At 40.0% G+C, this 13,985-nt stretch overlaps 1 protein-coding gene across 1 annotated transcript in view; it reads left to right on the top strand.

Moving 5' to 3' along the window:
• The window catches only part of IMPG2 (interphotoreceptor matrix proteoglycan 2), a 108,484-nt gene extending 94,781 nt beyond the window's left edge, over positions 1 to 13,703 (top strand). The window contains exons 14-19 of the mRNA XM_053565260.1: positions 61 to 280; positions 5,914 to 6,124; positions 8,500 to 8,688; positions 10,197 to 10,395; positions 10,955 to 11,034; positions 13,553 to 13,703. Of these exons, the coding sequence (XP_053421235.1) occupies positions 61 to 280; positions 5,914 to 6,124; positions 8,500 to 8,688; positions 10,197 to 10,395; positions 10,955 to 11,034; positions 13,553 to 13,565 (912 nt within the window). The 3' untranslated portion in view covers positions 13,566 to 13,703. The remainder of the gene's footprint in view (positions 1 to 60; positions 281 to 5,913; positions 6,125 to 8,499; positions 8,689 to 10,196; positions 10,396 to 10,954; positions 11,035 to 13,552) is intronic.
• The last annotated feature ends 282 nt before the right edge of the window (positions 13,704 to 13,985 follow it).

Genomic DNA, 13,985 nt, shown 5'->3' with positions numbered 1-13,985 from the left:
TATATATTGAACAAAATGCAAAACCCTGTCGATAATCTTACCATTTTCCATGTCTTGTAGCTGGTTCCCTACCTCCAGTCAAATCTCACAGGGTTCCAGAATTTGGAAATCCTCAACTTCAGAAATGGCAGCATTGTGGTGAACAGCCGGATGAAGTTTGTCAATTCTGTCCCTCCTAATGTCAACAGTGCTGTATACATGATCCTGGAAGAATTTTGTACCACTGCCTACCAGACCATGAACTTGGCTATTGATAAATACTCCCTTGATGTGGAATCAGGTAATGACATTGCCTACCCTTGTGGTTTTTTAGTGGAATCCAGTGATTATTCTTATGGATTTTCTCCCTCACTGAGTCAAGGTGAATCCAATACTTGTAGGAAAAAAAGAATTCTATGTCAGACAAATTTTCCACATTTTGATAATTAGATATTTCTTTTAAGGACATCAATATTAGTCTCTTTTCAAAGTGATGTCCACATGCTATCTTTACTATCTCACCTCTCATTCCCATTTCTGTCTATTCTATCTGGCTTTTCTCTTTTACTTAGCCATTGAGTCTTTTCTTGCTATGTCTTTATGTTGTCCAGCCCAAATAAGCCCAAAATATCTGGACTACCTGCCTTTCTATATTGTTTTTCCATTCCACTTGTTGTAAGTCTTTTTTTTTAAAGCCCAATTAGCTTTATTGAGGTATAATTAATATGTAAAATAACTAATACACATTTAAAATGTACAAATTTTGAAGTTTTTTTATTGTTAAATCATAGCTGTGTACATTAGTGCAATCAAGGGGTACAATGTGCTGGTTTCATATACAATTTGAAATATTCTCATCAAACTGTTCAACATAGCCTTCATGGCATTTTCTTAGTTATTGTATGTAGACATTTGTATTCTGCATTTAGTAAGTTTTGCCTGTACCCATTCTAAGATGCACCGTAGGTGTGGCCCCACCCATTACCCTTCCTCCACCCTAACCTTCCCCCTCCCTTCCCCTTCCTTGGTCCTTTCCCCATAGTCTTGTGCTATAGTTGGGTTATAGCCTTCATGTGAAAGCTATAAATTAGCTTCATAGTAGGCTGAGTACATTGGATACTTTTTCTTCCATTCCTGAGATACTTTGCTAAGAAGAATATGTTCCAGCTCCATCCATGTAAACATGAAAGAGGTAAAGTCTCCATCTTTCTTTAAGGATGCATAATATTCCATGGTATACATGTACCACAATTTGCTAGTCCATTCGTGGGTCAATGGGCACTTGGGCTTCTTCCATGACTTAGGAATTATGAATTGGGCTGCAATAAACATTCTGGTACAGATGTCTTTGTTATATTGTGATTTTTGGTCTTCTGGGTATAAACCTAGTAAAGGAATTATAGGATCGAATGGCAGGTCTAGTTTTAGATCTCTAAGTATTCTCCAAACATCTTTCCAAAAGGACCGTATAAGTGTGCATTCCCACCAGCAGTGTAGAAGTGTGCCCTTTTCTCCACATCCACGCCAACAAGTCTAGTTTTGGGATTTTGTTATGTGGGCTACTCTTACTGTGATTAGGTGATATCTCAAAGTAGTTTTGATTTGCATTTTTCTGATAAATAAGGATGATGAGCTTTTCTTCATGTGTTTGTAGATCGTGTGTCTGTCTTCTTTAGAGACGTTTCTCTTCAAGTCCTTTGCCCACCCTGAGATGGGATCACATGTTCTTTTCTTCCTAATACGTTTGAGTTCTCTGTGGATTCTGGTTATTAGACCGTTATCGGAGGTACAATCTGCAAATATTTTCTCCCATTCTGAGGGCTGTCTGCTTGCTTTACTTACTATGTTCTTGGCTGTGCAGAAGCTTTTTAGTTTGATCAGGTCCCAGTAGTGTATTTTTGATACTGCTTCAATTGCCTGGGGAGTCCTCCTCATAAAATATTCACCCAGGCCGATTCCTTCAAGAGTTTTTCCTGCACTTTCTTCAAGTATTTTTATAGTTTCATGTCTTAAGATTAAATATATTATCTAGTGAGAGTCTGTCTTAGTTAATGGTGAAAGGTGTGGGTCCAGTTTCAATCTTCCGCAGGTTGCCAGCCAGTTTACCCAGCCCCATTTGTTAAATAGGGAATCTTTTCCCCACTGAATGTTTTTAATTGGCTTGTCAAAGATCAAATAATGGTAAGTAGCTGGATTCATCTCTTGGTTCTCTATTCTGTTCCATACATCTTCTTCTCTGTTTTTGTGCCAATACCATGCTGTTTTGATCACTATCGATTTATAGTATAGTCTGAGGTCTGGTAGTGTGATTCCTCCTGCTTTGTTTTTATTGCTGAGTAATGTTTTGGCTATTCAAGGTTTTTTCTGATTCCATATAAAATGAAGTATTATTTTTTTCAAGATCTTTAAAATATGACAATGGAGCTTTATTAGGAATTGCATTAAAATTATATATTGCTTTGGGTAGTATAGACATTTTAACAATGTTGATTCTTCCCAGCCATGAGCATGGTATGTTTTTCCATTTATTAACATCTTCAGCTATTTCTTTTCTTAAAGTTTCATAGTTCTATTTATAGAGATCTTTTATGTCCTTTGTTAGGTATACTCCCAAATATTTCATCTTCTTTGGTGCTACTGTGAAAGGAATAGAGTCCTTGACTGTTTTTTCGGCTTGGTTATCGTTGGTATATATAAAGGCTACAGATTTATGGGTGTTGATTTTGTAGCCTGTATTCCTTGATCACTTCTAAAAGTTTTGTAATAGAATCCCTAGTGTTTTCCAGATATACAATCATGTCATCTGTGAAGAATGAAAGTTTGATCTCTCTGACCCTATGTGGATATCCTTGATCGCCTTTTCTTCCCTAATTGCAATGGCTAAAACTTCCATTACAATGTTAAAGAGCAATGGAGACAATGGGCAACCTTGCCTGGTTCCTGATCTAATGTTTTAAGTCTTATATGAGTATCAATAACTCTCCACATTTTTATAAGCTGATCAAACTTATTTCTGAGCTCCAGAATCAGTATGTAACTATTTTCTTGTTACTCTCCACTTAGATGTATTCTGCACATTTCAAACTTAAGATACCTAGGAGTGAGCTCTTTTTCCCCATATCTCCCTGACTAGAGAAAAGACAATTATTTTTATTACATCATAGCTGTGTACAATAATGCATATATGGGGTACAATGTGCTGGTTTTATATACAATTTGAAATTCTTTCATCAAACTGGTTAACATAGTCTTCACCACACTTTCTTAATTATTGTGTTAAGATATTTATACTCTACATTTAGTAGATTTGACATGTACCCTTTTGAGGAAGAGTTTTACTCTGTTGTTCATGCTAGAGTGCTGTGGCATCAGCCTAGCTTTAGCAATCTTAAACTCCTGAGTTCAAGCTATCTTTCTGCCTTAGCTTCATGAGTAGTTGGGCCTACAGGTACTCACAACACCTGTCAAAATTTTCTATTTTTAGTAGAGATAGGGGTCTTAGTCTTGCTCAGGGTGGTCTTGAACTTCTGAGCTCAAGGGATCCTCCCACCTCAAGTCTCAGTCTCAAGATTGCCGGGGTTACAGGCATGAGCACCATGCCCACGTAGAGCAACACTTTTCTCTTGCCTAATTTATTTTCACATGTAATGTCTCAGAAACTCTTGAACTTCCATTAACAAAGTGAATCTATGCAATGCCATCTTCCCAACCTCAGTATACACTCCCATTCCTCACTGCTGGTCAGGATTATATTACTTTTTGATTGCAAAATCACAAAATGAATACTTGGATATAGAGGTGCAGCCTTAGGAAATACAGAGCGAAGTCCTGCTGTTGAGTTCCCTGTCGAAACGGCCCCTCTGCAGCACATTTGTCTGCTTTGCTGTTGTGTAAGCACCTTGGTAGTGGTCCCCTGCATTAGTTTCCTAGGGCTGCTGAGAAGACAACCACAAACTGGGTGGCTTAGAACAACAGGAATTTGTTCTCTCATGGTTCTTGAGGCTAGAAGTTCAAAATCAGTGTTGCTCTCTCTGAAAGCCCTAGGGAAGGAGCCTGTCTCGCTTTTTCCCATCTTCTGAGGTTTGTGGCAATCCTTGACATCCCTTGGCTTGTCAGTGTCTTGCTCCAATCTCTGCCTCTGTCTGTATATAGTTTCTTTCCTGTGTGCCTGTGTCTTTGTGTCCAAATATTTCTTTTATAAGGATTAGGGTCTCCCTAATTGAATTAGTATCTAGTATGGCCTCTTCTTAATTTGGTCTATCTAAAAAGTCTCTATTTCTAAATATGGCCATATTCTGAGGTTCTGGGTGAATGTGAACTTTTGGGGAACACTATTCAACCAAGTACATCCCCCTATTCCCATGTAGGACCAAAGGAGATCAGCTTCTGAGATCATTTAAACTCCAAGAGGGTGGCCTTGTGCAAAGTTGTCTTAAATTTCCAGACTAGCAAGAAAATCATTGATTTTCAAAGCAATATTAATTTTTCTGTAAAGTAAAAGACTATGCTATTTCTTTTTATTCCCTGTAGGCTTCTAGCTAAACTTTATACTTTTTTATATGGGTGCTTCCACGGATCACTTCCACCAATTTCCTCTGTTTTCAGTGTTTGTGTTATCATTTGCCCATTTGGCATTCATGGATTGCCACACACTAGTGAGGAACACGGGGAGACCAGAATGAAAGGCCCATCCATGGTCAATGTCTTCAACCATTTTTCACAGTTATTTTCCTAATTAATTTTTTTGTTGTTTTTGAGACAGAGTCTCACTATGTCACCCTGGGTAGAGTGTCATGGCATCACAGCTCCCAGCAACCTCAAAGTCTTGGGCTTAAGGGATTCTCTTGCCTCAGCCTTTCAAGTAGCTGGGACTACAGGTGCCTGTCACAACACCCAGCTACTTTTTGGTTGTAGTTATCATTGTTGTTTGGCAGGCCCAGGCTGGATTCGAACCTGCCAGCTCCAGTGTATATGGCTGGTGCCCTAGCTGCTGAGCTACAGGCACGGAGCCGTCCTAATTAATTTTTTTGAAAATAGTTATTTTCCTTCACCCCATCAATGAAAAATGAAGTTACTGAAGTCAAAATATTATTGAGAATGGCCTGAGGAGGTGCAGGGCTGGTTTATTTTTCTAACATTGGCTTCTGCCAATCTTGACTGTTCCTTGACTGATCTTACTGGCCTATATCCATTCCCTAGGCTCCTACCAGTTCTTCTCTGGGCTCTCCACCTCATACTCTCGGTGTTGTGTGGGACATGTAGCAGTGTATACAGAGTGGCAGTCCATTACAGCAGGTTAGGGTAGGCAGAAGCCTACCCTTCAAGAGTGGTACATGAAAACTGTGTTCAATTTAGATCTGCAGTTACACAGCATGGATTTTAAAGCTTCTACATCCCCCCCCCCCAGATAAAACATATTAAAGCTTAGCCACATCATAGGTTTTATAATCTGGCTCTGGGTTTTAGAGTAATTTGACAAAAGCTTGATCAATCTAAGATGAATCAGAAACTTTTCTTTCTTTCTTTTTTTTTTTTGACACAGAGTCTCACTATGTCCCCCTTGGTGGAGTGCTGTGGCGTCACAGCTCACAGCAACCTCCAACTCTCTTTCTTGAGCTTAAGCGATTCTCTTGCCTCAGTCTCCCAAGTAGCTGGAAGTACAGGCGCCCACCACAACGCCCGGCTATTTTTTTGTTGTAGTTGTCATTATTTTTGGCCAGCCCCGGTGTACGTGGCTGGTGCCCTAACTGCTGAGCTACAGGCGTCGACCCAGAAACTTTTCATGGTATTGGTGGTAATAGTGTACTTTAATGGTTCAGGAAGGGTGTTGTCCCATGATAGGTTTGGGGAGAGCTTCAGTAAGGGGTTTTGTGTACCCCAATTTCTGTGCTTTGCTTTTCCTTGTATTATTCTTTGGTTTGTTTGATGTTTTAGGTGATGAAGCTAACCCTTGCAAGTTTCAGGCATGCAATGAATTTTCAGAGTGTCTGGTCAACCCCTGGAGTGGAGAAGCAATGTGCAGATGCTACCCTGGGTACTTGAGTGTGGAAGAACTGCCCTGTCAGAGTGTCTGTGACCTACAGCCTGACTTCTGCTTGAACGATGGGAAGTGTGACATTATGCCTGGGCATGGGGCCATTTGTAGGTATGCTGTAGTTAGGGAATTTGGCTATGTAGGCTGTAGATACTTCCTCTAAAGAAAAGGGATCTGCATGTATAATTTTAGGATAATTATGATAGTATTTATTATAGAAATTACATCTAGCCAATCGTTGGATGACATCTAATTATCATGTAAAAACCAAGTCATTTAATAGGACAGGATTTTGCATAGTTTAGTTGGTTATTTTATGCATTAGGGAGCTATAAAAAATACAGAGAATACCAAATAAATGTATAGATATTTTAAGATAGGAAAAAAGCTATATTGTATACTCAAGTCACATTTGACTTCTGCAATTATAGGAGGTACTCAATGTAACTTGTATTCATCTTTTATTGTTGCTATATACTGAGTATTACAATTTTAGTACCATTTTTTCCTTTCTGAAAATGTGTATATATTTTTAGGCACCCTCTATATTATCTAAAATATTTGCTCCTACTTAGAGTAGTTGGAAAGCTTTGTGTTATAGTTTTTGTTTTGTTTTTTGAGGCAGAGCCTCAAGCTGTCCCTCTGGGTAGACTGCTGTGGCATCACAGCTCACAGCAACCTCCAACTCCTAGGCTCAAGCGATTCTTCTGCTCCACCTCCCAAGTAGCTGAGACTACAGGCACCCGCCACAATGCCTGGCTATTTTTGGTAGCCATCATTGATGTTTGGCGGGCCTGGGCTGGATTCAAACCTGCCAGCTCAGGTGTATGTGGCTGGCACCTTAGCCGCTTCAGCCACAGGCGCCAAGCCCGTGTTGTAGTTTTTAATGGTGATTGTAAGGTTTTTAAGTGAGGTTTAGGCATAAAGTGAAAATGAAGGAATTTTATTGTTCTACTTGGATTATATTCTTAATGACTTTGAACTCCTTTTAGTCCTACTGAGTATTCATTAAAAAATAAAGAAAAGCAAGTATTTGAAGTATTCAAAGTGGAGACAAAAATGTTTTTCAGGTACACCTGAGATCCATTTTTTTTTTCACTCCATCAAAGAACTCACTTTATTGATCATGACAGGTAAAACAAAGGAAAGCAGTTCTGAGATCCATTTTAAAGGTAGAAGCAAGGAGAACGTTGCAGACTCAGCCTAAATACCCTTTTCTGCCACTTCTCTTAAACAAAGGCAAACAAATTAGCCTGTGAACCACACACAACAAAGATGTATTGTAAGAGAAGAGGATGCTGAGAATAAGCAGGAGAAACATAAATTCGTAAAGTCAAAATGGGAAAATGTTGGCATGGATGCCAAAAATAGAGGAAGACAGGTAGAGATGAGTTAGCCTCTTCCACATGAAAAAGTACACAGTAGTTATGTAAGAAAATATCCCTCCTCTTATGTAACATCTTCAAACAATGCATTAAAAATGTTAAAAATGTAAATTTGCATAAAGAGTATGCTAGTGCTTCTATGTTATTTATTTTTATTTTTGTAATTTTTCTGTAGGTACACAATTATTTTAGAATAAAATGTTAGAATGTGAAAAAAGTATACAATTTAGCTGGATTACTAAGAGTAAAAACAATCTTGGTGTTCAGAGAAATGAGAATTATTTTGAAATGCAGTGATTTCCTTGCTGCTGTGGGGATTGAAAATGTTTTCTCACCAGTCTGAGCCCTTAGGGTTTTTTTTTTTTAGATTAATTTATTATTAAATCATAGCTGTGCACATTGATGCAATCATGGTACACCATACCCTGGTTTTATATACAATTGGAAATATTTTCATCACACTGGTTAACATAGCCTTCCTGGCATTTTCTCAGTTATTGTGTTAAGACATTTATATTCTACATTTAGTAAGTTTCACATGTACCCTTGTAAGATGCACCGTAGGTGTGATCCCACCAATCACCCTCCCTCCGCCCATCCTCTCCCTCCCCTCCCCTCCCTTTCCCCTTTCCCCATATTCTTAGGTTATAATTGGGTTATAGCTTTCATTTGAAAGCTATAAATTAGTTTCATAAGCCCTTTGGGTTTGAAGGACCTCTTTAGTACGTACGGTGAGAGGATGTGAGGAGTCTGGAGGCCTGGGCTCTAGACTTGGCTCTGTAGCTAATCGTGTGACCTAAGGCCAGGCTCTGCCTTTCCTGGGCCTGCTGTTCTGTTATGTACATATATGGAGGTATTAATAATTTAAATCTATTCAATATTCTGTTCAATCATTTACAGTCATTGAGGGCCTGTTTGGTCTCTGCCAGGCATTATACACAGCCTTGAATTGTATGGTCATTTAACCTGCATATTTGACTCGGTAATGAAGCTTCTTGTGGTCAGCATTTATTTCTCAACCTTTTCTCAATCCCGCTGAAGTTTCTGCTGTTAAGTGTTACCCTGAGCAGATGGATTCAGATTTTGGACTGTTGGTTACAGATGCAGAGTGGGTGAGAACTGGTGGTACCGAGGAGAGCACTGTGAGGAGTTTGTGTCTGAGCCCTTGGTCATAGGCATCACCATAGCCTCGGTGGTTGGACTTCTTCTGCTGTCTTCTGCTGTCATCTTTTTCCTTGTGAGAACTTTTCAAGCACAGCATGCCAGGAGAGAAAGAGAGAGGCCCTCCAGGTAAATAAGAAAAAGAACTCTCTGAAGAACTCAAAAATTAATCACATTTGATTTATTCTTCATTTTGACTTCCCATGTGCCAAATATTGGACAAGGACTGGGTGGGAGAGAGCTATCAGGTAAAATAAAAGCATGGCTACTGACCTCAAAGGGTGTCAAATCAAAAAGCACTATGAGTAAGATGCTAATGAGCCCAGAATAGGCACAAATTAGTTTTGCTTGGGGGAGAGGTCTTAAAATTTTTAATGATAGTTGTTGACCGGTAAACATTTAGTTGGACCAAACAGTAGGCTTTTGCTACTCTTGGGGTGGGATAATCTCTAGCTAGTTGAATGAGCATGAGCAAAGTTGGGGAGGCAAGCATGAATCTTAGGGGGAGGGCAGGGAAGTATTGTTACATATGCCCAGAATGCCTGTTTCACAGTGGGGAGCCTTTGGAGAGAGGTTGGTGGAGAGGAGATGGAAAAGTTTAGTTTCCCTTGTGTGAGAAGCAGATCTGTGACAACTTGTTCCCCTTTGGCTCATATCAGTGGCAGTTAGCCAGATTTTAAATCTAGGTAAGAATCTGGCAAGAAAGGAAATCTGATTCTATTAGTTAGTGTAGCTTCGATGGCAGGGGAGATAAAACCTGGTTCATTTGCTGGGCTAGGCATCCAGGGCTGTTATGTGAAATCTGATTCTGTTAGTTAAGTGTTGCTTCAGTGGTAAGGGAGATAAAACCTGGTCCATTTGCTCTGCTAGGCATCCAAGGATCCTTTGAGCTGTTATGTGGTCGTAATCCTGGGTTGCACTTTGCTTCTGTGCTAGAGTCTACAAGAACTACCACTTCACGGCTAGTTTACCTTCCCTCCTTGCCTAAAGAGATACCCCTCCTGGGTTCCCAGAGCACCCAGGAGATACTTCCATCATTGTTCTTATACTGTTTATCGAGTCTGACTTTTCATTAGACTGTAGTCTCATTCAGGGTAGAGATTGCAACAAATTCTTTGTATCATCAGCTTCTAGAACAGTCCTAGGCACATAATCAATGCTTAGTAAATATTCATAGATTTGAATCAAATTTGAGGCCCAGCTACCCCCAACCCCAAAGTTTATAGTTTGATCAGATTCTCTGTGTGGCTACACACTGATTTTTGATATGTATAATTCTATGAATGAGAGACCTGCCTTTGTTTAATGAAATATCGTATATTGGCAAACATGGCTCCCAACCAACATTTACTGAGTGTCAGGCACTGAGGGAAAATAAGGTAGATGAGACATGGGTCACTTCCACAGGCGACTTGCTGGGTCCTTGAGAGAGAATGATAACACCTGATAAGTCATTTGTGAGATGATCTGGCTATTTTTCACACTGCACGCTCTACCGTCCCACCCCCAACATGTGTCCAGTTTACCTCTTTTCTTCTCCAACAGAAGTATTGTTCCAGGTAAATAGCCTTCCAAGTAGTTGGGCCTACTAAGAAGAACCTGAATTAATCACATCTTTCTTTTTGTGCCTCCATCAGGGAGCCTGACAGCCTCTCATCCATTGAGAATGCTTTGAAGTTCAACCCCGTGTATGAAAGCCACATGGCCAGATGTGAGCAGTATGAGGGACTCTATCCCCAGTTGCCCTTCTGCAGCTCTGCTGGTGGAGAGATGATTGGTGGCCTGAGCAGAGAAGAAATCAGACAGATGTATGAGAGCAGTGAGCTTTCTAGAGAGGTAGGAAACTGCATTTCTGCTGGTGCACTGCTGCTGCTGGCGTGCGTGTGTGTGTGTGTGTGTGTGTGTGTGTGCGTGCAGGTACATGGGCTTCCAGAAAAGGTGAAAATTATCCCATGATTGTTTTTTACCTCTTACCTCCCAGTGCAACATATAGAAGGTATTCCGTTCTCAGCTGTTCCTATTTCCCACCCAGTGGCTCTTTTTCCTGTTACCCTGTTTCCCTGAAAATAAGACATCCTCTGAAAATAAGACCTACTTATAGGAAAGATAAGACATCTCCTGAAAATAAGACCTAGCACATCTTTGGGAGCTGTCTTATTTTCAGGGAAATAGGGTAGTAGCAGAATATTCTATATTCCCTCCTTCTTCTTTAAGAAATATTTCTGCGTTAGAGCAGTATATGCAATATCCAGAGAAATGTTATGTGGGGAACCTTCCATTTCTCTGAAAGGGCAATTCTTTCTTAGAGCTCTCCCCTGAATAGCCGAGAAACTCACAATTTCTTATAAACCTGTTGAGGTTTTTCTAATGCAATGTGTATGCTCTTTTCCTTAAGGAAATTCAAGAGAGAATGAGGGTTCTGGAGCTGTATGCCAATGACCCTGAGTTTGCAGCTTTTGTGAGAGAACATCAAATGTAAGCATTTGAAAGAAACTCCCAACCCAGGGTCTACACTGCTTGCCTTAGAGTGGTGCCACCAGGGTGAGCGCGCCATTCCTGTCCGTGTGACGGGGGACTTGACTTACCCAACATTTCTTCAACTCTTTAAAGTTTGTGCATATCCACACAGATGATCTCATTTACTAAGTATGATGACTTTATAAATTGAGTGTTTTTGTCTGAAGAAAGGAAGCCTTGGAAAGTTGAAGGGACTTACTTGATAGGAGGTGGCAGAGAAGATTTAAAACTGAGACACTGTTTTCAACTAGAGATCCCTGGGCTATGCCTTATTTACTTTCTTGTTATCTTAAATCTCACTAGTAATCTAATGCTATAAAATATTTTTTGTAGGTGATTTCTTTTTTTTTTGGCTAGGACTGGATATGAACCCGCCACCTCCGGAATATGGGGCCTGCACCCCACCCCTTTGAGCCACAGGCACCGCCCGATACATTGTATTTTAATTTTCCATTAGTTTATATATTTTTCAAATTTACCTTGAGATATCCTCTTTCACCCATGGATTGTGTAGAAGTGTGCTGACTAATTCGCAAGTGTTTGGAGACTATCTGACTTTCTCACAGGTACTGGTTTTTAGTTGTATGCCATTGTGGCAGGAACACATAACTTTGCATGAATTCAGTTGCTTTCAATCTTTCATGGTTCATTTTTTTGTAGGTGATTTCAATGAGAAGTATCTGAACAGCCATAAATCCTCACGTTTTAACATATCCTCCATTTCCATCTCCATAGACACTTTCAGGGTGCTTTGAATCACACATCTCTTGCCTCTATCAAGTTTATATCAATTTCACTCTTTCTTTCCATTTGCTTTTCTCAAGCATGCGTTTTAGGCAAGTGCTTGTCATGTTTTTTCTTTATTCTGCAGGATCTATAACCAGATTTAGGTTGCACAAATAAGCTATCTTGTAAAGAGATCATCGTGGGCATTAGCTGAGTGGAGTGGATGGGATTGCAATCTGGTACTGATGTTAGTTCCTAATGTTGTCTTCACAGAGGTGCTTGCCCACAGGAGAGTGAGCCAGGCATTTTTCACCTGGATTTTAGAAGAAGAAACAAGAGCAATTCATATGTGCTTGTAAAATAAATCGACAAAGGATCAAAATAATATCCATGGTCCTGAGTGGAACCTCTGCCCCTCTGCTCCATGTCCTTTTTCTCTGATAGGCAGCTTCTTTACTTATGTCCCTCTCTGATATCAAAGGGAAACTTTGATACCTAAGGAAACTGAGGACGATCTTTTTTCAATTTGTTATACATGATGGAGATTCATCTAAAAAAACCTCTGAATGTCTGACTTGCCCCCCAGGAGGCGCTACCAACCTTGCAGAATGCTGTCAGAGCGATATCACTATGTGTCTGCCTTATTTTGGAGAAAGAGTCTCACTGCGCCACCCTTGGTAAAGTGCTGTGGCATCGGGCAGTGCCTGTGGCTCAATGTGGTAGGGCACCGGTCCCATATGCCGGAGGTGGCAGGTTCAAACCCAGCCCCGGCCAAAACCCACAAAAAAAAAAAAGTGCTGTGGCATCACAGCTCACAACAACCTCAAACTCTTGGGCTCAAGGGATTCTCTTGCCTCAGCCTCCCAAGTAGCTGGGACTATAGGCACCTGCCACAATGCCTGACTATTTTTATATCTTTTTTTAGAGATGAGATCTTGCTCTAGCTCAGGCTACTCTCGAACTCCTGAGCTCAAGCAATCCACTCACCTCGGCCTCCCAGAGTGCTGGGATTACAGGCATGGGTCACCGCGTGCCAGTTTAAATCTGCCTTTTAAACCGAACCATACAGTCATCCCTGCATCTTCAGCCAGAAGATAGCCCATGGCTCCATTTCTGTAGTATCCAATAGAAAGAACATGGATGAAATTTTTGTCTTTCCTAAGACCCTTTATAAGCCTCTCAGAGCCACAGGCCTGAATGTGTTCCCTAAATTAAAAATGTATCTCATCCAGGCTAAGATATCTGAAGAAAGGACTTAGAAGAACCTAACAAGGGACAGGAAAATTGATTACATGGTTTAGTTTCTTCTGGTGAACTCCATGACATTAAAATACACCAAAAAAATCCACAAAATAAAGATTGGAACTAGAAAATCCTGCAAAAAAGAAAGCCCACATACATACTACAACCTTAAGGGAGATGTTCGCAGAGGGAGCATGGCATTGAAAACATGTTGGGTACATAATCCATACAGCATTTCCACTTAGTTTCAGAGTTTTCTCCCACTAGGTAGCCCAAGAAAATGTTAATCAACTTGATTTAGGATTTAGTGAAAGCATTACAGAGTCTTGTAGACTGAATTTTTGTTTTAAACTTAGCATAGCACAGGATAACTTTCCTTCAAAGAAAGAAAGAAAAACAGAAAGTACTGGTGATTTTAGGAATATAGCTTAGTGATGTATTACAATGAAAATGCATTTCAGTACTTCTTTAATTTTTCAATGAATTACTCTCTGTTTTTTCATGGCAGGGAAGAGCTTTAACCCACTCCTATTTTGAAATGGATTAGAAGCCTGGAGAAGATGGAGATTGCTTGATATCTACGTTATATGATTAATCTGGATTTTGAACACTGTTGGAAGAGGAGTTTTCTCCTTAAAAAAGTTAAATGTAGGGTACACTTTTATCCCTGGCTTATAATTTCAGAATGTAGTAACAGATGTTATTTCTTCAAACACCCAAATCTGTGTTTAAAGAAATTCAAAACTATGTGAGTTCTGGAAAATATTCTATAAGAAAAAAGCTGGACCTTGGAGTTAGGGCTGCAATTACTGTCTGCTTCTGAATCTTTGAGGATGTCTCCTAAGAACCGTGCCTCAGGGTTCCCGGCAGGAAAACAAGCGGATACCGTTGGAACAAGGTGAAATCAGAAAGTGAATATTTTGTAGCATATTTGTTATTGT

The sequence above is a fragment of the Nycticebus coucang genome, chromosome 16, assembly GCF_027406575.1.
Source record: "Nycticebus coucang isolate mNycCou1 chromosome 16, mNycCou1.pri, whole genome shotgun sequence".
NCBI classification, from domain to species: Eukaryota; Metazoa; Chordata; class Mammalia; order Primates; family Lorisidae; genus Nycticebus; species Nycticebus coucang.
Note: the sequence above shows the minus strand (reverse complement) of the source record. Positions and strands in the feature narration are given on the sequence as shown.